Genomic DNA, 21,793 nt, shown 5'->3' on the forward strand with positions numbered 1-21,793 from the left:
CCTGAGCCAAAATCAAGAGTCAGCCACTTAACTGACTGTGCCACACAGACGCCCCTAGATCTTTAATCCATTTGGAATTTATCTTTATGTAAGATGTGAGGTAGGAACTACTTTGATGTTTTTTCTTTTAAATGGATAGGGAGCTGTTTCAAGTTACTTGCTTTTTACTCTCATCGTATACTAAGATCTACGTATACATGGACCTATTTCTGGAGTCTCTCCTGTTTTATTACTTGTTTGTTTATTCCTGAACCAATACCACAGTATTTTAATCATTGTAATTTTACAGTATGTTTGGTCTCTGTTCGTACTTCCTGAGACACACCTCTCTTGGCCTCCATGACCTGACATTTATCTATTCTTCTTTATACCTCTCTGGGTACTCCTCAGTATCCTCCACAGGCTCTTCTTCTTCTACTCATACCCTAAACATTAGTGATTAGTGTCTTCAGGATTCTAGCTCATCCTCATTATACATGCCCTCCTTGGGTGATCTTATACACCCCTAAACTGATGACTCTCAAATACATTTCTGTTCCTAATGGTGTTCCTAAATACCTCTTCACTGTCCAATGGAACAGCAAACTCAACCTATTAAAAACTAGAGGAAGACCCGGTTTATTGGTGTGTGGGTATGGAGAAAAGATGAATTCAGTGTTCTCTCCTTCATTGAATGGCACAGCTGGCCCACTTTTGAACAACAGCTGCTAAACTTATAAAACCTGTTTGTCTTCATCCCTTTTCCTCTTCCTGGGATCATCCACCAAGTCATGCTTATTGGACCTCCTAAATATCTCTAGGGTTCACCCATTACTCTCCACCCTGCTGTGACTACCACAATTTAGGCCTCTTTCACCAATGCACTTAGGTAACTGTAGTCACTAGCTCTAATTGGTATCACTGCCTCCTCTCTCATCCTTCTTGTAATGTAACGTAATCTGTACACTGTGGCCACTGTGGAGATTAAATTTAATCATGTCACTTCCCTACTTAAAGCTTTCAAAGCTTCCTCATTCCCCTACAGGATCAAGTTCAAACTTTTAAAAAAAAAGATTTTATTTATTTATTCATGAGAGAGAGAGAGAGAGGCAGAGACACAGGCAGAGGGAGAAGCAGGCTCCGTACAGGGAGCCCAACGCGGGACTCAATCCTGGGTCTCCAGGATCACGCCCTGGGCTGAAGGCAGTGCTAAACCGCTGAGCCACCCGGGCTGCCCAAGTTCAAGCTTTTTAAAATGGCTTGTAAAGCTCTGCCATGATCTGATTCCTGTTTGTCTGCTACAGCCTTAGCTCTTTATAATCTGAACTCTTTTCTTTCCCTTTTAATTTAATTTACTTATTTAGAGAGAGAATAAATGGGAGAGAGGAAGAGGGAGAGAGGCTCTCAAGCAGACTGGCACTGCGTGTGGAGCCCCTGGCAGGCTCGATGTCACAACCCTGAGATCGTGACCTGAGCTGAAATCAAGAGCCCCCTCATTGAACCGACTGAGTCACCCTGGCACCCCTGAACTCTTTTCATTCCTTGAATGGAGGATGCTCTTGTCTCTCAAGGTCTCCAGGATACCTAGGCCTTCCTCTTTGCCTTTACTCATCCTATAGGTCGCAGTTTCTTGGCCATATTTCCTCTGGGGCCACCCCTCACTTCCACACCATCTAGGTTAGGTGCCCGGTTCTTCTATCCACAGCCCGTGCACGCGCCACTGTCTATAAGTCATCACGTGGTATTGTACTTCTAGGTAGCAAAACTCTTAGGACAGCAACCGCCTCCTGCTTGTTTGCCAGGATCTCCAGCACCTAGGACAGGGCCTGGCACGAAGTAGGTGCACAATGAACAGCGAACGCGGGAGGGGGAACGGGTGTGCGAGAGCGGGTGCCCTGTGGGAGACAGACTTCAGCGGCTGAGACAGCCTGGGCTCCCTGTGGGGGAAGGCCTCGGCGTGCCCCTGCCGGAGCGCTCGCAGCCACCACAGGCACCAGATCCCTACGCGGCCCGGCTTCCACCAGCTGCGGCGCCGCCCCGCCCCCTCGCCGCAGCCCCGCCGGAAGTGGAGACGAGAGCTTCCCATGATGCCCCGCGGGGCCCCTATTCAAACTGCGCGGAGAAGAGGGAGGAGGTCGTGATGGCGGCTCCGGGGCCGGAAGTGCTGTGCCCGGCCGCAGTACCAGGTAAGGCCTGGGGGCCGCAGCTCCGGGAGCCTTGGGGACCTGTTTCCTTCCTACCGCTGCTAACCAGTCTTTTAGCCCACGGCCTTTTCTCTGGCCCGTCTTCCTTGCCCTCACTTGCCGGCGTTCCTCCTGGCTCTCGCTCCATCGCCCCCTCGGTCCTGGATCCCATTGGTTCGTGCCCACTCTGTCTCCCTCTCCGCGGCGTTCTGCGCCCCGCTGGATTACAGCGACTGTAAACTAGTTTCCCCAGGTCAAGGCCTCCGCTTTCTGAGCGGAGCCCTAATCGCGGCGTCCGAAATTCTCCCTCTACAACCCCCAACCCGCTGTCCCTTAAATCACCTTAGGCGACACGGTCGGGAATCTCCCCGCCACCACCCACACGGATTTTGCGGAGGGAATGTGTTGGGCTGTCCCTCCACAGGACCATGGAAGAAGACTGACTTTTTGGCTTTTAAGTTTTCATTGTCTCTTTTTTCCCTCTGCGCCCCTACTAGATTTGGAATGGTATGAGAAGTCAGAGGAGACCCACGCCCCCCAGATAGAACTACTCGAGACTACCTCTACTCAAGAACCTCCCAACCCTTCGGAGCCCTTTTACCCCAGAAACTGCATGGTGCCGGTGGTGTTTCCCGGGCCTGTGAGCCAAGAAGGCTGCTGTCGTTTTACTTGTGAACTTCTAAAGCATATCATGTACCAGCGCCAACAACTGCCTCTGCCCTATGAACAGCTTAAGCACTTCTACCGAAAACCTTCTCCCCAGGTAGGCACAGGCTTTAGGAGAAAGCTGGTGGGGAGACTGTGATTATTACGTGGTAGGCAGGTGAAAAGGGATTCTAAGAAATCTTCAGGACCTGTCAGCCTCAACAGCTGTAAGGAATGTGTTTTAGTTTCGCCCCACCCTAATCTTGGATAGTCTAACCCTCCAGCATTTTCTCATTTTCTTTTTCTAAAACCGCTGTTGTGCTGCATGTGGATTTGACCCTTCAACTTTACTGTCTTTTCTCCCCAAATGTCCATCTCTCTCTCTCTCTCTCTTTTTTTTTTTTAAGATTTATTTATTTATTCATGAGAGACAGAGAGAGAGAGAGAGAGGCAGAGACACAGGCAGAGGGAGAAGCAGGCTCCATGTAGGGAGCCTGACATGGGACTCGATCCCAGGTCTCCAGGATCACACCCTGGGCGGGAGGCAGGCATTAAACCGCTGAGCCACCCAGGGATCCCCCATCTCTTTGTTTTTATGTTTTACTTACTGGAGGACTTCCTTAACTTTATATTCTAACACTTTTTTTTTTTTAATTAAGATTTTTGTTTATCCATTCATGAGAGACCCACACAGAGAGGCAGAGACACAGGCAGAGGAAGAAGCAGGCTCCATGCAGGGAGCCTGACATGGGACTCCATCCCGGGTCTCCAGGTTCACGCCCTGAGCCGAAGGCAGACACTCATCTGCTGAGCCACTCAGGCATTCCACTTCTGTAATTTTGGGGACAATCAGAGTCTTAAGATCTCTAGTTTTGTTTATGTTTCTTTATTATAACATCTTGTTATTTCATGTCTATATTATCTTATCTGAAGATATTATTGTATTTTTTTTTATTTTTTTTATTTACGATAGTCATACACAGAGAGAGAGAGAGATGCAGAGACATAGGCAGAGGGAGAAGCAGGCTCCATGCACCGGGAGCCCGACGTGGGATTCGATCTCGGGTCTCCAGGATCGCGCCCTGGGCCAAAGGCAGGCGCCAAACCACTGCGCCACCCAGGGATCCCTATTATTGTATTTTTGAAGTTTTACTCTGTTCCTTTTATTTCTTTTTATTTTTTTAAAGATTGTATTTATTTATTCATGAGAGACAGAGAGAGAGAGAGGCTCAGAGACACAGGTAGAGGTAGAAGCAGGCTTCATGCAGGAAGCCTGATGTGGGACTCGATCCTGGGTCTCCAGGATCTCACACCCTGAGCCCAAGGCAGACACTCAACCACTGAGCCACCCAGACGTCCCTACTCTGTTCTTTTAAGTTTCTGTTTTTTCCCCCCGATTCCTTTTCCTATTTGTTTTGGTCTCTCACTTTCATGTTAGAGGCTTTTATTCTGTGTCTGGTGAATATTTAAAAATAAATCAAAGCTCTGCATAAGCTGGACCTTATGAACTGATAGACTTTACTCTAAGGATATTGGGTAGGAACCTAGTGGTCTCTTTGGAGGACTCCCAAAACATCAATATGGAAAATCTTCTCTCTGGAGGAGACTGGGTGGAGGAAATTGGCAGATGATCGATCTAAGGGTCCTCACACAGGTTTTCACTCAGTTCCTCTCTGTTAATTCTTCTGTGGTATCTAAATTGCCAATTCCTGAGCCCTTCTGGAGGTCTGCAGTGTAAATTGGTGTGCTTTCATGGGGGGTTCCCTCTGTTAGCAGTTGGTATTCAGCGCCCTTGAATTCTCCCACCTGCCTTCTATTTCCCAAAAATTTGTGTTTGTTTTTTGTTTCCCAGTTCTTTTTCGCCTTGGGAGTTTCCTTTCCTTCTCCCCTTCCTTCCTCCCTTTTTTTTTCTCATTCAGTGGTATTTCAGATGGGACCACAAATAAGCATGTGTTCAATTTTCCAGATAACTGGAAGACCAACACCAGAATCCCCTTTATTAAGCCAGATTATCCTCATCTCCTGTTGTCACTCATGGTACCGCAAAATTTGCCACCTGGCGTGCCACCAAATCTCCTTGACTATTTTAGTTGCTAATTTCTGGGTGCTTTCCTGCTTCAGATACTGTTTTTGCTGTTCTGAGCATGGGAAAAGTATGATTTTATATAAAGAATGCATTTTCCTTTTTGATATATTACTCTCTGATAAAACCCAGTGTCATGGCCATGGAAACCCAGTCCCAGAAGCCTACCACATCCCAACAGGGTTCTTCAAAGGGCATTAGCTTCCTCCTTCTTGTCCTCCCCTCTCACCATTCTTTGTCCTCACAGGCAGAGGATGCAATGAAGAAGAAAGCTCGGGCTGCTGCTGAGATGAGCAGCAGGAAATGCCAACAAGCCCTGGCGGAACTGGAGAGTGTCCTCAGCCACCTAGAGGGTCTCTTTGCACGGACATTAGTACCCCGCGTGCTTATCCTCCTTGGCGGCAGTGCCTTAAGTCCCAAGGAGTTCTATGAGCTTGATTTGTCTCGCTTGGCCCCCAACAGCATGGATCAGAGCCTGAGCACGGCAGCTTGTTTGCGCCGTCTCTTCCGAGCCATTTTCATGGCTGATGCCTTCAGTGAGCTGCAGGCTCCTCCACTCATGGGCACCATTGTCATGGCACAGGGGCACCGTGACTGTGGAGAAGATTGGTTTCGACCTAAGCTCAACTACCGAGTGCCCAACCGGGGCCACAAACTGACTGTGACCCTGTCCTGTGGCAGATCCTCTATCCCAACCACAGCCTGGGAGGATTACGTCTGGTTCCAGGCACCAGTAACACTTAAAGGCTTCCATGAGTGAATGGGGGTGCTTCTTAATTGTGAACACAGTGGCTTAAATTATCTTTCCCCCAGTGGCACCAAGTCACCCATCTCTTGCGTGGAGCTACATTTGCTTCCTGGTGAGAGGAATGCTCTGTCTTTCTAGCTGCCCGTCTTTCCTCCTTAGACTTACTGGTGGGTGGTGAGCTTATTATATGGCTGTGGCTGTCATAATTATTGAACAACATCTCTTTGAATCAAAGGTTGATTTTCCCAGAAGGTGCTGGGACAGGCATTTCTGTTCAGATTGGAAAGCAAATATGGACCCGAAGACAGACATTCTTTATGGAAGTGGCCATCTTAAGCTTTTTTGCTGTGGCCTTTCAGAATTTTTACCAGGACATAATGAACTTAAATATAAAAATGAATGAACTTGTATTAAATTATCTTGAAACTCTTGGCTTAAAGGTTTCCAGTGTTAAGACTAGAGTATTTCTGTCTTTCTCCTTGGCCTCTTATGCTTCAGGGCTTCTAGAATTTTTTATTTATTTATTTTTTAAACTGATGGTTCTTTCTCTTCATCAGCCCTAGGCCCATCTGGGAAGTTGAGGGACTTGGCTGAAGTTCTGTAATACTTTGATGTCATAATTGGGACTACAGTCCTCATCACTTACTTCCTAGCCTGATCTCCTTCCTTGCCACATAGGGGTTTTCGTGATAATTAAAGTATGTGTCCCAAAGGTCACACAGGGGATTAGGGGCAGAGACTGGACTGAGAAAACTGAGAGGGTGGGATCCCTGGGTGGCGCAGCGGTTTGGCGCCTGCCTTTGGCCCAGGGCACGATCCTGGAGACCCGGGATCGAATCCCACATCGGGCTCCCTGCATGGAGCCTGCTTCTCCCTCTGCCTGTGTCTCTGCCTCTCTGTCTCTCTCTGTGTGACTATCATGAATAAATAAATAAAATCTTAAAAAAAAAAAAAAAAAAAGAAAAAAGAAAACTGAGAGGGTCTTTGCAAAGCCCATGGGATCAGTTCCTGAGGTCAGCTGTCCCTCCAGGCATGCTACCTAGCCTGTCTCCAGAGCAGTTGTCTGGTGGTCACCAGTTCCTATTGGCAGTACTGTCCTTAGGCACATCTTGCTCTCTTGCCTGTGGCAGTTCCTCCTTGGCTGCACCTCTGACTTGGCCATCCTCGTCCTTGCTGTTCTCTCCGGCCTGTTGCGGTCCTGACTGCTAAGCATTGATGCCCTCTGTCCCTGAGAACACCTGCTTATTTCTCGGAAACAAGTTGAAGACAGAGTCTTTACCATGCTAGTGTTGGAGATCGGTTGTATGTGTGTGTGTGTGTGTAAATGGGGACGATATACATACTATTTTTTGTATTTTAAAAAGAAAGTGTTGAGAAAACCTAAAACATGGTTTAAATTTGATACTATGTTTTATAGACACTTTACATACATTATCTCATGTAACAACCTTCCATGGTGTATATTCCCATTTTATAGATGAGCCTTGGGGAAATAGAGTAACTTGCCTATGTGGGGAAACCTGGATTCTAATCCAATCCACTTGGCTCCAGAGGCTGAGTACTGTACACTGTGCTGTATGCCCTGTGTGGTTTTCCTCTGAAGGAATGAAACAGATTCACTCCGCAAAAGGTGGTAGGTAGCATTGGAAAGCTGCAGGACTCTTCTCTGGCTTCCGACGGTGGCTCCTAGCAAGGAACCTGCTGTTAACTAGGGGTCCGTAAATCTGGAATCAATGAGAACAAAAGGTTTGGGTTATTTTCAGCATTGTGACCACTTGAAGCATATTCCACCAGTTAGATTTTCAGCTGATTCTCTGTCTGAGGATATTACCTTATGAAAGAGAAACCAGGCCATATCTTCCACTTGGGAATGGACAGGCTGAGGGGTGTAAGGGGAAGGAGAGTTTTGGACAAGGGAGTTACAATTGTTTTGAGATGGAAGATACCTTAGGCCAAGGCAGCTCCCTCAAGTTTTAAAAGTCAAACAATGCCCAGATAATCAAAACAAAGTAATTATCCGGGTAATTTAGACACTTATTTCTCTCTTGGCTTGGTGCCAGGGACCACGTCATTCTGATTGCATGAGTCCTCTCCAAAGGAATCCAGAAATGAAAAGGTCAGTTAGTTAGTATTAATAACAGCCCCCCCCCCCCCAATCGGGCTCTCTGCTCAGCAGGGAGCCTGCTTCTCCCTCTCTCTCTCTCTGCTCCTCCTCCCTGCTTGTGCCATCTCTTTCTCTCACTCTCAAATAAATAAAATCTTTTAAAAAATTAACAATGGGGCAGCCCGGGTGGCTTAGCGGTTTAGCGCCACTTTCCGCCCAGGTTGTGATCCTGGAGACCTGGGATTGAGTCCCACGTCAGGCTCCCTGCATGGAGCCTGCTTCTTCTCTCTCTCTCTCTCTCTCTCTCTCTCTCTCTCTCTGTGTCTTTCATGGATTAAAAAAAAAAATTAACAACAAATCTCCTCTCCTTCCCTGACAAGCTTACTGAGGCATCTTTTCACCTGTTTGACCTTGGCTGGGGACTCCAGAGGTGGATATGAAGTAGTCTCTAACCAAGAGAGTGAAGAGCCCCAGCTGCAGTAGAGTTCTGGCCTTTTATGTGTTGGTACCATTTGAACCTAAAAGCAGCGGTTGTGGGGCCTGTGGTAGCTAAATGTAGGTGGCAGGTGGTGTCATCCTTATCTTCACATGCTGCTCTCCCAAAGTGTGTGCCTGTACCTTGCCCCAGCGCCTTGGTCTCTATTTGTCACTTGGGTGGAACAGTCCTATGGGAAGGGGTGACTAGAGAGGTCTTGTGAAGACTGAGGAGAATGGAACGATGACCCCACTCTATAGGACCTGGCTTGGGGTGGGGGTGTGCTAATTGTCTTGGATTCCTAGACTTTGAGCCAAGATCTCAAATTCTTTTCACACAATTGTGAGGCCAAGAAGGGACACGACTGGAGTGAAATAATAATGTCACTGTTTGTGTTGTCTTTCTTCCCAAGGCCTCATTGCATACACGGTGAGAACTCAATTATCCCACTATTGGAAAATCTCAGAAAAAGGCAAAAATACGCATGGAACTGGGACCTTCAATCACACAGTAGCGCACCTGTGTTTGGGGAAACCACGCTGTTACCGTGACAGCAGAACACGTGTGGTCCCCAACTCAAGAAAGAAAGAATACAGGAGCTAGCGTTTGCTCAAGCTTTTGGAAAGGAAGGGCTGTGCCGGGGGCGAGCGGGCCTGAGGTTCCCGAGAGGGCGGGGCCCCAGCGGCCGAGGGGGTGGGATCCTCGGAGGGCGGAGCTTTCGGTCTCCAAGGAGACGGCTGCTCCCAGCAACCTGGCGGGCGTTGATCGGAGACCCGGCGCGATGGACTCCGAGAGCCTCCTGCTGTCGCTGGAGCTGGCATCCGGCAGCGGCCAGGGCCTCAGCCCCGACCGCCGGGCCTCGCTGCTCACTTCCCTAACGCTGGTGAAGCGCGACTACCGCTACAGCCGGGTCCTTTTCTGGGGCCGCATCCTCGGCCTCGTCGCCGATTACTACATCGCGCAGGGCCTGAGTGAGGACCAGCTCGCACCACGCAAGACACTCTACAGGTGGAGGCGACGTCCTAGCAGGCCGCGGCGCCCCCCCCCCCCCGCCCGGCTCCTAAAGGGGGTGTCACCTGGCGGCCGGGAAGGGGTGGGGCCTACGGGCTCGCGGCCGCGGGTGATGAAGTCTGGGGAGACCCGACAGACCGGGGGGCGGGCCGGGGCCGAAACTTGCTGCGGAGGATTAGGGGGGCAGGTCCTGAGAAAGTGCGGAGCAGGGGCGGGGGGCAAGGAGGAGAGACATTTGGACGCGGGTGGGTTTATAATACAGGCAGGGCCACGAACGGAGGCGGAGCAAGGCGAGAGTTCCCGGAGAACGGGGACCTGTAGCCGCCAGGTGGACGCCTGACATTCCGAAGACCGCAGTTTCCAGAAGGGTCAGGAGCCTTGGAGGGTAATGAGGTGCTATTTGGAAGCGGGTCCAGAAGCGCCTTGGGTGGAGGAGTTGGCCCACGAAAGGAGGCGGCGCTCTGCTAAGTAGAGAACGAATGAGGAAGGGAGAGGAGGGATTTAGAATCAGGGAAAATTCTCCAGACGCTTACCTACCGCCCAGGGCCACCCCACCTCCTTCTTAAGTGCCCCCAGCGACGTCAGGAAGCTCACCAATTTACAAAGCAAGCCATTCAGGCCGCGGGGATTCGGAGACTTCATTCATCTGTCCACGCATCAGCCCAGCATTGATTGGTGGCCTTCTGTGTAGACTTGGGCTTACAGAGATGGCTAAGACTCACCCGTCTCCAAGTCATTCACATCCTAGGAAGGAACACTGACACATAACCCAGCAACTACAACCAAGCGTGTTAACCCCAGAGCAGAGGGGTATGCAAAGGGGGACCAAGGTGGGGCCTTCTAGAGAGCAATTAAATAAGATTGCTAAGGGAGTAACTCGTGGAGATCTGAAAGATGATCAGGGATTCCCTAGGAAAGTGTGGGGGAAAGGCATGCCAGCTGGAGGGAATGGTTCTGCAGAGGTGGCTGGAGTGTTTGGGAGAACAGCATGTAGGTAAACCTGACACCAGATGGAGAGGCCAGGGGACTGGGCTTTGTTCAGAGGCTATGGAGAGCCAGAGAGCCATTGAGGAGCCTCAAACAAGCAGAGTCTGCTCAGATCTGAGTGGGCAGCTGGGCCTGAAGTGGGTGAGCATTCAGGAGGCTGTTGCAGGGTTCGGGTGAAGGAGACTGCAAGGAAGAAGGAGCTGAGGAACGGAGGTCAGAGTTGGGTTGGAAAGATGTAAGCAGTGGCACTGGCCAGACTTGGGCCTGAATGGGAGAGGTGAAGAAAAGATCAAGGTTGACCCCTCCTTTCAGCTAAGGCAGTTGGGTAAAGGCTGGTGTCACCCCCTGGAATGGAATTCCAGAAGCAGGACTAGGAAAGCCCCATTGAACTTGGTAAGAGGTGCCTGGGGGGCAGCCTAGAGTCCGAACAAAAATTCTGGACTGAGGATGGAAATTTGGGCCTCATTTTATTCCATAAGTTTTTATTTCTTCCAGTGTCTACTATGTGCCAGGCGTTGATCCAGGCACCAGGAATTCAGTAGAAAATGAGACAAAGTCCTTGTCTTCATGGAGTCTAAATTGTAGTGTGTGTGTGTGTGTGTGTGTTGGGGGTGGGGTGGGGAAGACAATAAATAAACGCACATACATATCTAGAGAATACAGGATGCAGTACTGCTTTTTTTTTTTTTTTTTACGATTTTATTTATTCATGAGAGAGACAGAGAGAGGCAGAGACATAGGCAGAGGGAGAAGCAGGCTCCCCGCAGGGAGTCAGATGCAGGACTTGATCCCTGGACGCCGGGATCACACCCTGAGCTGAAGGCAGATGCTCAACCGCTGAGCCACCCAGGTGCCCCAGTACTATTTTATTTATTTATTTTAAAAATTTTATTTATCCATGAGAGAGAGAGAGAGAGGCAGAGACACAGGCAGGGGGAGAAGCAGGTTCCATGCAGGGAGCCCAACGTGGGACTTGATCCCAGGTCTCCAAGATCAAGCTCTGAGCTGAAGGCGGCACTAAACTGCTGAGCCACCTAGGCGCCCTGGTACTATTTTAAATAGGGGGATCAGAGATAGTCTCTCTGATAAGGTAACATTTATGAAGAGAACTGAAGCAACTGAGAGCGAGCTATGTGTTTATTTGAGGGATGAGAATTCCAGGCAAGTGCAAAGGCCCCAAGGCAGATGTGTACTCAGTGTTGGTGGAACCTCACAGAGGCTAGTGTGGCTGGAGAGGAGTATATGAGGGGGAACATTGTAGGACATGAGGTCAGAGACATAAGGGACCAGAGGGCTTTGTGGGGCATTGCAAGGACATAGCTTAATGGGAAGAAAGCTTCTACACAGAAACATGATCTGACAGCTGGGTGGGAACTAGACAAAAGGGAGCAGGTACAGACCTGGGCAGACCAGTTAGGAGGTTACCGTAATGGTATAGAAGTAAGAGTAGATAGGGGCTGAGACCAGCGAGGAGCAGTGGAAGTGGTGAGAGGTGGTTGGGTTCTGGAGACCAACTAGATAGTAGCTGGGGCTCTGAGAGGTGGGCCAGCCTGTAGGGAAACCAGAGGGGTGAGGATGGGTCTGGAATACTTCCGGCGGCAGAGGAGGGAGAGGGGAGATGGCAAAGGAAACAGAAGTGGAATGCACTTGTTGGCTTTGAGGTTCCGTGGATGTCCTCCTAAGCAGTTCTGTGGGGTGCCGGGGGCAGAAGCGACCACAGGGGAAAGGCTTCCACGGGGAAGGCCATTCTGAGGTTATTGTTCGGAGCTGGAGGAGGAGTAAGGAACAGGAAAAGGCTATTTTCTGGCAGGGCAGGATTTGAGGGCTGTTGGTGTAGAAAGCCAAGAAGTTTTTTTGTTTTTTAAGATTTTACTTATTTATTCATGAGAGACACAGGCAGAGAGAGAAGCAGGCTGACGTGGGACTGGATCCCGGGTCTCCAGGATCACGCCCTGGGCTGAGGGTGGCACTAAACTGCTGAGCCACCTGGGCTGCCAAGAAGTTTTGAAGTTGAGAAAGGAGCCAGTGGAGTGAGAAGGGCAGAAAGATGAGCAGGGCCCCCTTGCCTCCGTCCAGGGCCTGTGGGTTAGAGAGGAGCCGGAGGACGCCCTCTCCTGGCAGGAGTGGGGAAGAAGGGACGGAGACCAGTGCTGGAGACCTCAGAGGTCGGGTCTTGGGGCCTGCAGCCGCTTTCCTGAGAAATGGGGGAAGGATGGCCATGCTCTTGGCTCAGGAGGCCGACTGAGCATGAATGTAGGGCCTACCAAAACAGAGGTGCCTGTAACTGAGGAATGTTCAGCTTCTAGAAACCCATCAGGAATTTCACAGTGGAGGTATCTAGGAAGAAGTTCTTGGAATTTTGGTACACATGAAGCTTTTGTGACCTTTTACAAAATAAATTTGTATTTGCCTCACACAGGGGGGTGGGGTACAGCATAGGCACGCATGGCTTGGAGGGGAGAGGTGTGACTCCCAACAGTTTTTCTTGGGCCTCATCCCTCAAGAGAAGGGGCGGTGGCAGGAAGCCTGGAAACCAGGATCATGAGGATGTTGTTGGCAGCCTGAACTGTATGGAGTGGAGCCTCTTGCCCCCCGCCACGGAAGAGATGGCAGTGGAGACGTCTGTGGTGAAGGGCCGCTTCATGGGGGACCCCTCGCATGAGTACGAACACACTGAGCTGCAGAAGATGAAGGAGGGTGAAAAGGTCTTTGAAGAAGAAGTAGTGGTGAGTGAAGACAAGAGGAGGAGGACAAAGAGAGCCCAGCCCAATAGAAATTATGGTGGCAACAGCAGAACCCCACATAGCTCCTGGGTGGCAGGCTGGGCCACTCTGTCAGGAGCCTGGCTCTGGGCAGGGGGCTGGGAGGGTGGGTCTGCACTGTGTTCTAGGGTAATGGGATATGTACAGGAAGGCTCTTGTATCTTTTTTTTTTTTAAGATTTTAAAAATTTATTCATGAGAGACACACAGAGAGAGGCAGAGACACAGGCAGAGGGAGAAGCAGGCTCCCTGCAGGGAGCCTGATGTGGGACTCAATCCCAGGACCTGGGATCACACCCTAAGCCAAAGGCAGATGCTCAACCACTGAGCCACCCAGGTGTCCCTAATTTTGTTTTAAATATATACATAGAAAGAGAGAAGAGAAGGAAGTATGCCAATATGTTGTTAGTGATTATCTTTAGGAGGTGGGATTATGAATGATTTTATTTTTTTGCATATATTATAAACTATTTCTATATTACCTAAGTGTTCTACAGTGATCATGGTTGTTTTTATATTTTAAAAAAGCAAAATAAGCAACATTTACATATAATGATGGGATGGTATGTTTCTGGAAGAGTATATAAGAAACCATGAACAGTGGTTGTCTCCAGTGAGGGCAGTTGGAGGGTCAGGGATGGAGTGGGAGACACTGCCTTAAAATATTGCACCACCAGGGCAGCCCTGGTGGTGCAGCGGTTTAGTGCCGCCTGCAGCCCAGGGTGTGATCCTGGAGACCCCGGATCGAGTCCCATGTTGGGCTCCTTGCATGGAGCCTGCTTCTCCCTCTGCCTCTGTCTCCCCCCACCTCTCTCTTTCTCTCTCTGTGTGTGTGTGTGTGTCTCTCATGAATAAATAAATAAAATCTTAAAAAAAATTGCACCACCAGTATGTATTACCAATTTAAAAGAGATATTCAGAAGAATGAAGGAGGAAAAGAGGGGAGGCAGGAAGGGAGGAAATCTTGAGAGGAGGGAAGTCAAGGGCTTGCCCAGCATGATTCTCCATGGACCTAGCATCTACACTGTGGTGACCCAGGTCAGATGGTCCCTTGGTCCCTTGCACCAGAAATGAGTGGGCACAGCACTCTGGCAGGTTGGCTTGTCTCCTCAGGTCCAGATCAAGGAAGAAAACCGTTTGGTGTCTGTCATCGACCAGATTGACAAGGCTGTGGCTGTCATCCCTCGAGGAGCCCTTTTTAAGACCCCTTTTGGACCCATCCATGTCAATCGGACCTTTGAAGGTGAGTTCTCCAAGGCCTCTGTCAAGGGCTGGAGGGCGTCTTTTCCCAAGCACAGGGAACACATTTCTGGGAGTCCTGGAGAACCTGTCCACTTCCTCAGAGAAAGAACAGCTGTGGCCATACAGCTGTATGGGAGCTTGGGAGGATGTGCTCAATGGCCTGGCATTGGTGGTTGGCATGGCTGCCCAATCACTGGACCCTGACTCCTTTCTGCCTAAGGGTAGGAGAGCATTTGGCCATCTGGGTCCCTGGGCTTTGCGTGGGTCTGGGCGCCCTGCCTTCCTCACCTTCTTCATTGGTGTCTCCTTATTGCGGGGTCTGGACCAAGCCTGACTCCTTCTCCCTTTACTTCCCTGTCAGTATCTGCCTGAGTCCTTTCCCCTCCACGTGGTCCCCATGCGTGGAGAAAGGGGGGTTGTGGGGTTTGGGGCTGACCATCCCTTCCTACCCACTGCCTCTTTTTAGGACTGTCCTTGTCTGAAGCCAAGAAGCTTAGTTCCTACTTCCACTTTAGGGAGCCTGTTGAGCTGAAGAACAAGACCTTACTTGAGAAGGCTGACCTGGACCCCTCCCTGGACTTCATGGACTCCTTGGAGCATGACATCCCCAAAGGTAATAGCCTATTACTTGGAGGACATTGGATCTGCCCCCAGGTCAGAGCAGTGGGCCATGCCGCCTGCCATTCTCCTCTGAGATTGGAACCAACGACCCGAGTGGGAACTGGTGGTTCATGGGGGGTCCTGGTGGGTGGGGGCTTCCCCCCAGAGCCTGGTACAGGGCTCAGCTTATAATAAACAGTCGGTACATGTCTGCAGACAAAAGGAAGCACCGTGTTCCATGTGCTTCCACAGACAGCAAGTCTCCCAGTGCCTCTTCTGATTTCCAAATCAATGTTGAAGGAGGCAAGTTTTAGTCCTCCCCTAAACATCTCCAAAAACCTCTCTGAAGTCCTAGCCACGCGTCCATCCCGACTGTTAGTTTTGGGGTGAGATCCAGTGCTTGGCACATAGCTGGTGTGCAGTTAAGTGTGTGCTGAGCGACGGAAGGGCAAACCACCTGCCAAGGAAATGAGTTCTGTACATTTGCTTCCTGCTATATGGAGCTTTTTAAATCTTAAAACATACAGCCTCAGAGGTCTTCCTGTTCTTGAGGGTCCAGCCGGCCCTGGCACACACCCAGCAGTTGGGGGTGGGGTCACAGAGCTCCTACATCCTCCCCATCCTGGCTGTCCAGTAGGGAAGAGCGTGTCCCGGGAGGACACTCTTACTTGGATGCTGTGTGCCAGGACAGGTGCCAAGCTCTGGGCAATCGGGGGCGAGGCCCAGGGCACCGATGCAGGGCTCCTGCCTCTTTCCCTCCCCATGTTTGGGGTTTCTGAGAACTTCTTTCACCTGCAGAGACCTGCTGTCAATGACGGCAGTGATAACAATAAGGGTAATGACAGGAATGGCAACTCCTGAGAGCAATGGCCCTGCTAGTGCTTAGGGCGCTGTGCTCAGCCCCCACCACACCTTCTCTCATTTTCATCTTCACAGCCACTCTACAGGGCGGCTACTGTTACCATCCCCATTTTACAGGTGAGGAAACAGGCTTGGAGCGTTAAACCCAAGGACACGGTGACCCTTAGACTCCAGGGCTCTGGAGTGAACTGTGGTGTCAAGTGAATTTGTGTTTCCTTTTCAGTAGACAGTGGCAATGGCGAGACAGTATTCGCCCCCACTGTGTGGGGTACCACTTCTGGGGAGCCCGGCATACTCCCAGCTGGGGCGGGGGGTGGGGGCAGGCAATGGCGGAGGCTCTGCCATCAGATGGCCTCAGCTGGGATCCCGAATCTGCCACTTACTAGCTGTGTGGCCCTGGGGCAGGCCCCCCATTACCTCATTCCTAAAAGGGAATAATGGTATTTTCTACCTCATTGGGTTGTTATGAGAACTGAATGAGTCAATGCACATACCAGATGCTTATAGTAGTGCCTAACACATAGGACTCAAACGAAAATTAGTAATTATTATTAGTGTTATTTTTAGTGGCAGAAAGGGCACAGAGGGGAGTTGGGGCAGGCCTAGGAGGACTGAGGAGGCCAAGGGGTAGGAGGCCTAGAGCAAGGTGGTGGGAGCTGTCGGCGGCTTGTGAGCAGGTCTGTGACAATACGGCGGTGGTGCACAGATGGATGGAATAGGGCCAAGTGGGGATCTGAAGGCCATTTCATGGCTTCTGCGATGCCCCAGGGCCGGCGATGGTCCCAAGTGGGTACCGGCAACCACCAAGGAATGGCCACTCTGGCCTCTGCCACATGGGGGTACCCTAGTCAAACCTCCCTGAGCATAGACGGGGGGTCCTTGAACTGTGGGGGAGATAAAGAAGGTTGGTAGGGGCTGGGGCACTTCTCTCCTGTGAGACACACTTTCCAGACTCCCATTATCTCCCCCAACTCTGTGCTCCCAGCCTGGCCGGAAGCCAGAAGGCTCTGCACGTCCTGGGTTGATACAGGAAGCCAGGCACACTGTGGCGGTGGGACTCAGCACCAAGGTCTGGGGGGTGGGCTGAGAAAAGTCCTCTTAATGCCTCTAATCTGGGGGTAGTAGCCCTGCCTGCCCCCTCAATCTGGGTGTGGCTGGAGAGCCCTGCTGCCGGCTGACTTCTCTCACCTGCAGCTGGATGCTCCAGGCCCAGGGATATGGGTGGTCCACAGTGCTGGCTGGTCAGGTGCCTGACACACAAGTGCCTCCTCCCCCTTGGAGCTTCCTCCTCTGAGCGGTGGGAGCAGAGAGGAGGGTGCTCTTGCCTTTGCAGCAAAGACCAAAGCCAACTAGATGGGGTGTGGGTCTACCTAAGGGAACCTCATCCATCCTGTCTGCCCTTTTCATTTTGGTTAGAGGGGACAAAGAAGGTAGCTGTGTCTCCCTGCGGCTGGGGTTGTAAGATAGGGAACTTTGGGGGGGTCTTCCTAAGGGATGTTGGGGTCACGCTGATGTGTCTAGTCAGCACTGAATTCACAGAATTCACTGGTAAGAACCTGGGCCTGGGAGGTAGGTGAGTTGCAGTGGCCTGAGGCCCTGGACATCTGCCCCTAAACGGTGGGTCTCAAGGCTGAAGGACCAACTGATGGTTCAGCGTGCCCTGGCATGTGGCTTTGTCCTCGGTGCTGGAGCCGTGGTGGCTGAGGGCTCCTGGCTGCACCCTGGGAAACCTCACAGTTTACGGGCCTCCAGCTCACTGCCTCCCAGAGCCACCATCAGAAAACCTCTGGACATCAGGCCCAGCACTTCCTCATGGTGACTTGCTTGGGGCCATGGTGGTGGGGGTGGTAAGGGGAAAAGCAGACACTCAGATTCAGCTCGCAGCCCCCCTTCCTCACCTGCCAGTGAAGGAGATGCTGCTGTGGGGGTGCCGTCTGCCTGGCTGCAAAGTGAGGCCAGAATCCCAGGGAAGAGTTCCCCGGGACGCCAGCACTGGCTGGGAGGACTGGAATTTGACAGTCGTTTTCTGCCCAGGTAGGATCATCGTTTCCTTTCTGGGGCTGTGGTGGACTCCACGCCGCCCGTTAGTGGGTACCGTTGAGGCTGGAGGGCTCCTGGGCCTGTGGAGGCAGGCCAGTCTTGGCTGTAGGGAGCATGGGAGGTATGGCGCCCGGTGCCGCCACTGCCCACCTGGGCTGTCCTGCCTTGCCCCGGCATCTGCGGAGGTTTGTGCGAGTGAGTAGCTCTGGGGGCAGAACTGTCCTCCTGGTGGACGGAGGGCGACCGCCAGTTCTCTGAGCCCGGGCTGCAGTCAGGTGAGAGAGATGGAGCAGTGGGTCGGGCCAGACTTCTGGGTAGCACTCTGCCATTCAGTGCTCCCCAACCGTTCATGCCATCAGGAAATGGCCACTGGGCAGGTGCTGCGTGCCAGGCAGCGGGGTGCCCTCGCCAGCAGGACACTGCTGTCCCAAACTCACAGAGGTTTGGGAAGATCAAATGAACCAGGATGGGAAGTGGAAATATAAAACGAGAGGTGCCTCATGAACAAGGTCACTGGTGCCCTGGGAAGCAGAGCGGGGTCCGGCGCGGAGGACAGAGCTCCTCTCCTTACTCCACTCGGGGGTTGGAGCCCACAGATCTCAGGAGACGCGGGCCAGGAGGGCGGCTGGGGCTCCGGCGCGCGTGAGCCAGGCACCAGTGCCCAGTGCCCAGTGCAGGCAGCAGAGGGCAGCAAGGGGCCTGCCTGCCGGGAAAGCCACCTTTAAAATGTAGTGGTGGTGGCGAGGAAGAGGGGGTGGGGGAGTCAGGAACAGGGAGGCAGGTGAGGAACACGGGGCGGATCAGCTTTCTCGGGGTGTGTGTGCAGGTGGCTCCTCCCCCCAGCCCCTCAAGCCTGGCTGACTGGTGCCCGGCCTCCAGGACTCGCCCATCAGGTAAGGCGTTCTGCTTCCCTGCCCACCGCGGCCAGGGGATTTGACCATAACTTGTGGCCCTGGTGTCAGAGGAGTGACTGCTCTGAGAAGCGACCCATGGCTACTTCTGCACGTGTGACAGGCGGTGTGGGGCTGGTCTGAGGAGAACGTTTAAAACCACCTGCCGTGGCTGGAGAGCCCGGATCCACAGTCTGGCCCATTCTCTCCCTGAACCCTAATCTCAGAGCTTTGCTGCCTTTCTCCCGGGAGGGCAGGAGAAGGCAATTACGATTTGCATGCATACCCGGCCCGAGGCTCCCACTAGCAAGGGGACACCCCTAGGCTACGCACACACAGGAGGACTTCCTGCCAACAGGCTCCATTCCTGATGTACCTGCTTGCCCTCTACCACAACCTCAAAAAACAGCTTGTCAGAGTGTCTGTCAGGGGGCAGGAGGGGCGTTTTGGGAGACTTGGGAGAGACCAGGGCCACGGGAGGGGGCTCCCCTGGAGCTCTGAGAGGAGGAGGTGGCAGTGGCTGAGCCCAGCCTTCCCAGCAGTTGCAATAAAAGTGGGTGAAGGTGACAGCAAGCGCCTGGCTCTCCAGGTAGATGCTACGTGACTCCTGGCACGTTGAGAGTCTGTGTGTTTCCTGGGCGACCAGCTGAGCCAGGGACAAGGAGAAGAGGACAGGAGTGTGACAGGAATGCAAGGGAGGGAGGGAGGGAGGCCGTGCTGTTGGCTGGCTGGCCCCTCATATGCCGCTTTCTCTCTGCCAGCACCCTTCAGCCTGCTTGGTGCTGCCCCCCTGCCCTGATGGGGGCACTGCATCTCTCTAGCATCCCTGCCGGCTTCTCCCTGGCTCTGGGAGGGAGCTGGGGTGCCCTACTGATGAGCCAGGGCCCCTTCCTCTACTGGGGCAGGAGGTAGTAGGTGGGCAGGGTTGTGCAAGGGGAGGTCAGGAGCCGGCCCTCGCCAGGGTGCGCCAAGCTGTTGGCGACCGTGAACTGATGAGAGCTGTCGAGGCTGGAGGCCTCCAGGACTTCATTCTTTCAGGGCATTTGATGGCATTTGGTCCAAGCAGGCTGCAAGCTGTCCTCCTGGCGGGGCACAGAGAAGGGAGGCAGAGCCTGGCCTTTCGGGTCACGAGAGCTGAGTGACTGGGCTCCAAGGGCAGGGACCGTCCTCAGATGATGTGCTCTGGGCACTGGAGGGGTGCCGGGGGGCGGGGGAAGGTTAGGAATGTACCTTCCTGGGGTCTGTGCTTCTGGCCGAAAGCGACTGCAGTGCAGTAGGGACACTCTGTTCTGTCACACCTCTCTCCCATGACCCCCAGGCAAGGTTGTCGGCAATGAGTGACCGGGAAAGCAGAAGGCTAGGGCCCCTGGGAGGTGGAAGGCCTCGGGTACCTGGGGAGGAAAGCTGTAGGAGCTAGGGAAACTACTACCCCCTTCTCTGGCCATAGGGACCCCTCTTCCCAGGCCATGTCCCAGCCAGAGCTCTGGCAACCCAGGGGCTCTCTTCTTTCCCGATGCTGCGCCGTGTAGGCCTGGGGGGCAGACGGGGGCTGGAGTGCAGGCCACACTGTGGCTTCCCCTTCACCTGAACAGGTGGGGATGCTTGGAAGGGTGCCACTGCACGGTGCAGAGGTGGGCTTGCGGCTGGTTGTTCTGAGCAGGCCAGCGCCAGCTGACCTACAGGCACCTGGAAAGCTCTGGCTTTGACCCGGGCAGGTGTCAGCAGCCTGAGCTGCCATCAGGTCTAGGGGCTTCTGGCAGTCAGGTCTCTCGGATGTGGGGTGGCCCCTGGTGGGTGGGGACTGAGCTGTGAGGCTGCTGGGCGTGGAGTGACCGGGGTGGGCCACGGCTGGAGGACGACTGTGGGAAGCTGGGACGGTGGAGCCAAGCAGCCGGGCTGAGCTGGCAGCCGATGAAGGCCTCAGCGCAGCTCCCAGTGCATCACTGGCTGGTCCAACACCAAAACCTTCAAAGCATTTGCCTTTCTGGCAGGGCCCGGAGCAGAGCTGCGGCTGGGCCGGGGAGAGGCCTCAGTGCGCAGGGGAATAGAAGCTCTAGATCTGCATCCAGAGGCGATTTTCCCAGGCTCCTTCCTCCCACACAGGGGCTCCCTCCCTTGGTTCTGGAGCTGGATCAGGCCCTTCCCGCCAAGTCCTCATGGCCGCACAACTCAGCTCCGGGCTGGGCTGCTCCTGTCTGGGGAGCAAAAATCCGGGGCAGAACCCAGCATACACAAGGGCTCATTAGCTGCAGCCCAGGTCCCCTCCCACCAAGCATGGCTCCTAGTCCACGGCTGCCAGGACGAGCTATTGAGCTGGGAGGCCCCAAAAGGCCCAACTTCAATGCACCTCTGCTCAGGTCTCATCCATCTCGGAGCAGAGGTTCCTGGGACTTGGGAAGAGAGCAAAGTGGCAAGACAGGCAAACTGCATCATGACTGCAGGCCACTGGTGACTGACTACTCCTCATAGAGGGTGCAGAAGCCTGGAGAAAGCCTCCCCTAGCTGGGCCCCATCTCCCCCGCCTGTGGACTCTGCTTCCTCCCCCACTCAACCTTTAACTAGACTTGCTGACAGGAACAAAATGGACTGGGGTGTGCTTCACCTCTTTTCATTTCCTTTGCCCTCCCCCTGGAAGTGGTTTTAATGAGCAGTGAAATGGCTAAAAGGCAATCAGGAGGAGTAAGGCGCCGGATAATTAAATTGTCTTCCCTTCCCCACGGGAACCGTAGCACCCGAGCCAGGCTGCCCAAGGGGCTGGGGGGCCTCTGCGCACAGGGCAGAGCTCAGGCTCCATGGCATCCAGACCTCCCCTCCGCCCACCTTCCCCAGGGTCCTGGAGCATCCAGATGGAGAGGGGCAACGCCCTGGTGGTGCTGCGCAGCCTGCTCTGGCCGGGCCTCACCTTCTTCCATGCTCCCCGCACCAAGAACTATGGCTACATCTACATGGGCACTGGTGAGAAGAACATAGACCTCCCCTTCATGCTGTAGGGGTGTGTGTGTGTGTGTGGGGGGGGAGCAGTGGCGGAGGCCATGTACAGTCTCAGCATTACTTTCATAAACAGCTGTGAATTTGCTCTGTTTGTTCTGTCCTGCGGCTTCTCCACACCTCTGCCTCCATCTGGTGTCCAGGCTCTGAGGACAGGCCACTGTGCCAAGACCCAGCTCTAGAGCAACTGGTGGAG

At 52.9% G+C, this 21,793-nt stretch overlaps 2 protein-coding genes across 4 annotated transcripts; both read left to right on the forward strand.

Moving 5' to 3' along the window:
• Window positions 1-2,008: 2,008 nt before the first annotated feature.
• Window positions 2,009-7,024, forward strand: MAD2L1BP (MAD2L1 binding protein). The gene is made up of 3 exons (XM_038554182.1): window positions 2,009-2,165; window positions 2,660-2,925; window positions 5,138-7,024. The coding sequence occupies exons 1-3, from the start codon at window positions 2,120-2,122 to the stop codon at window positions 5,648-5,650; spliced, it is 825 nt and encodes a 274-aa protein (XP_038410110.1). The 5' UTR covers window positions 2,009-2,119; the 3' UTR covers window positions 5,651-7,024.
• A 1,915-nt stretch (window positions 7,025-8,939) lies between these two features.
• Window positions 8,940-21,684, forward strand: RSPH9 (radial spoke head component 9). 3 transcript variants are annotated; one of them, XM_038554179.1, is made up of 7 exons: window positions 8,940-9,225; window positions 9,491-9,613; window positions 12,776-12,941; window positions 14,090-14,219; window positions 14,685-14,831; window positions 15,755-15,796; window positions 21,439-21,684. In XM_038554179.1, the coding sequence occupies exons 1-7, from the start codon at window positions 8,999-9,001 to the stop codon at window positions 21,597-21,599; spliced, it is 996 nt and encodes a 331-aa protein (XP_038410107.1). In that variant the 5' UTR covers window positions 8,940-8,998; the 3' UTR covers window positions 21,600-21,684. The 3 variants fall into 3 exon arrangements, with proteins under 3 accessions (XP_038410107.1, XP_038410108.1, XP_038410109.1); XM_038554180.1 differs by lacking the exon at window positions 9,491-9,613 and having other exon boundaries at window positions 8,947-9,225; XM_038554181.1 differs by lacking the exons at window positions 9,491-9,613; window positions 15,755-15,796 and having other exon boundaries at window positions 8,954-9,225.
• The last annotated feature ends 109 nt before the right edge of the window (window positions 21,685-21,793 follow it).

The sequence above is a fragment of the Canis lupus genome, chromosome 12, assembly GCF_011100685.1.
Source record: "Canis lupus familiaris isolate Mischka breed German Shepherd chromosome 12, alternate assembly UU_Cfam_GSD_1.0, whole genome shotgun sequence".
Taxonomy (NCBI): domain Eukaryota; kingdom Metazoa; phylum Chordata; class Mammalia; order Carnivora; family Canidae; genus Canis; species Canis lupus.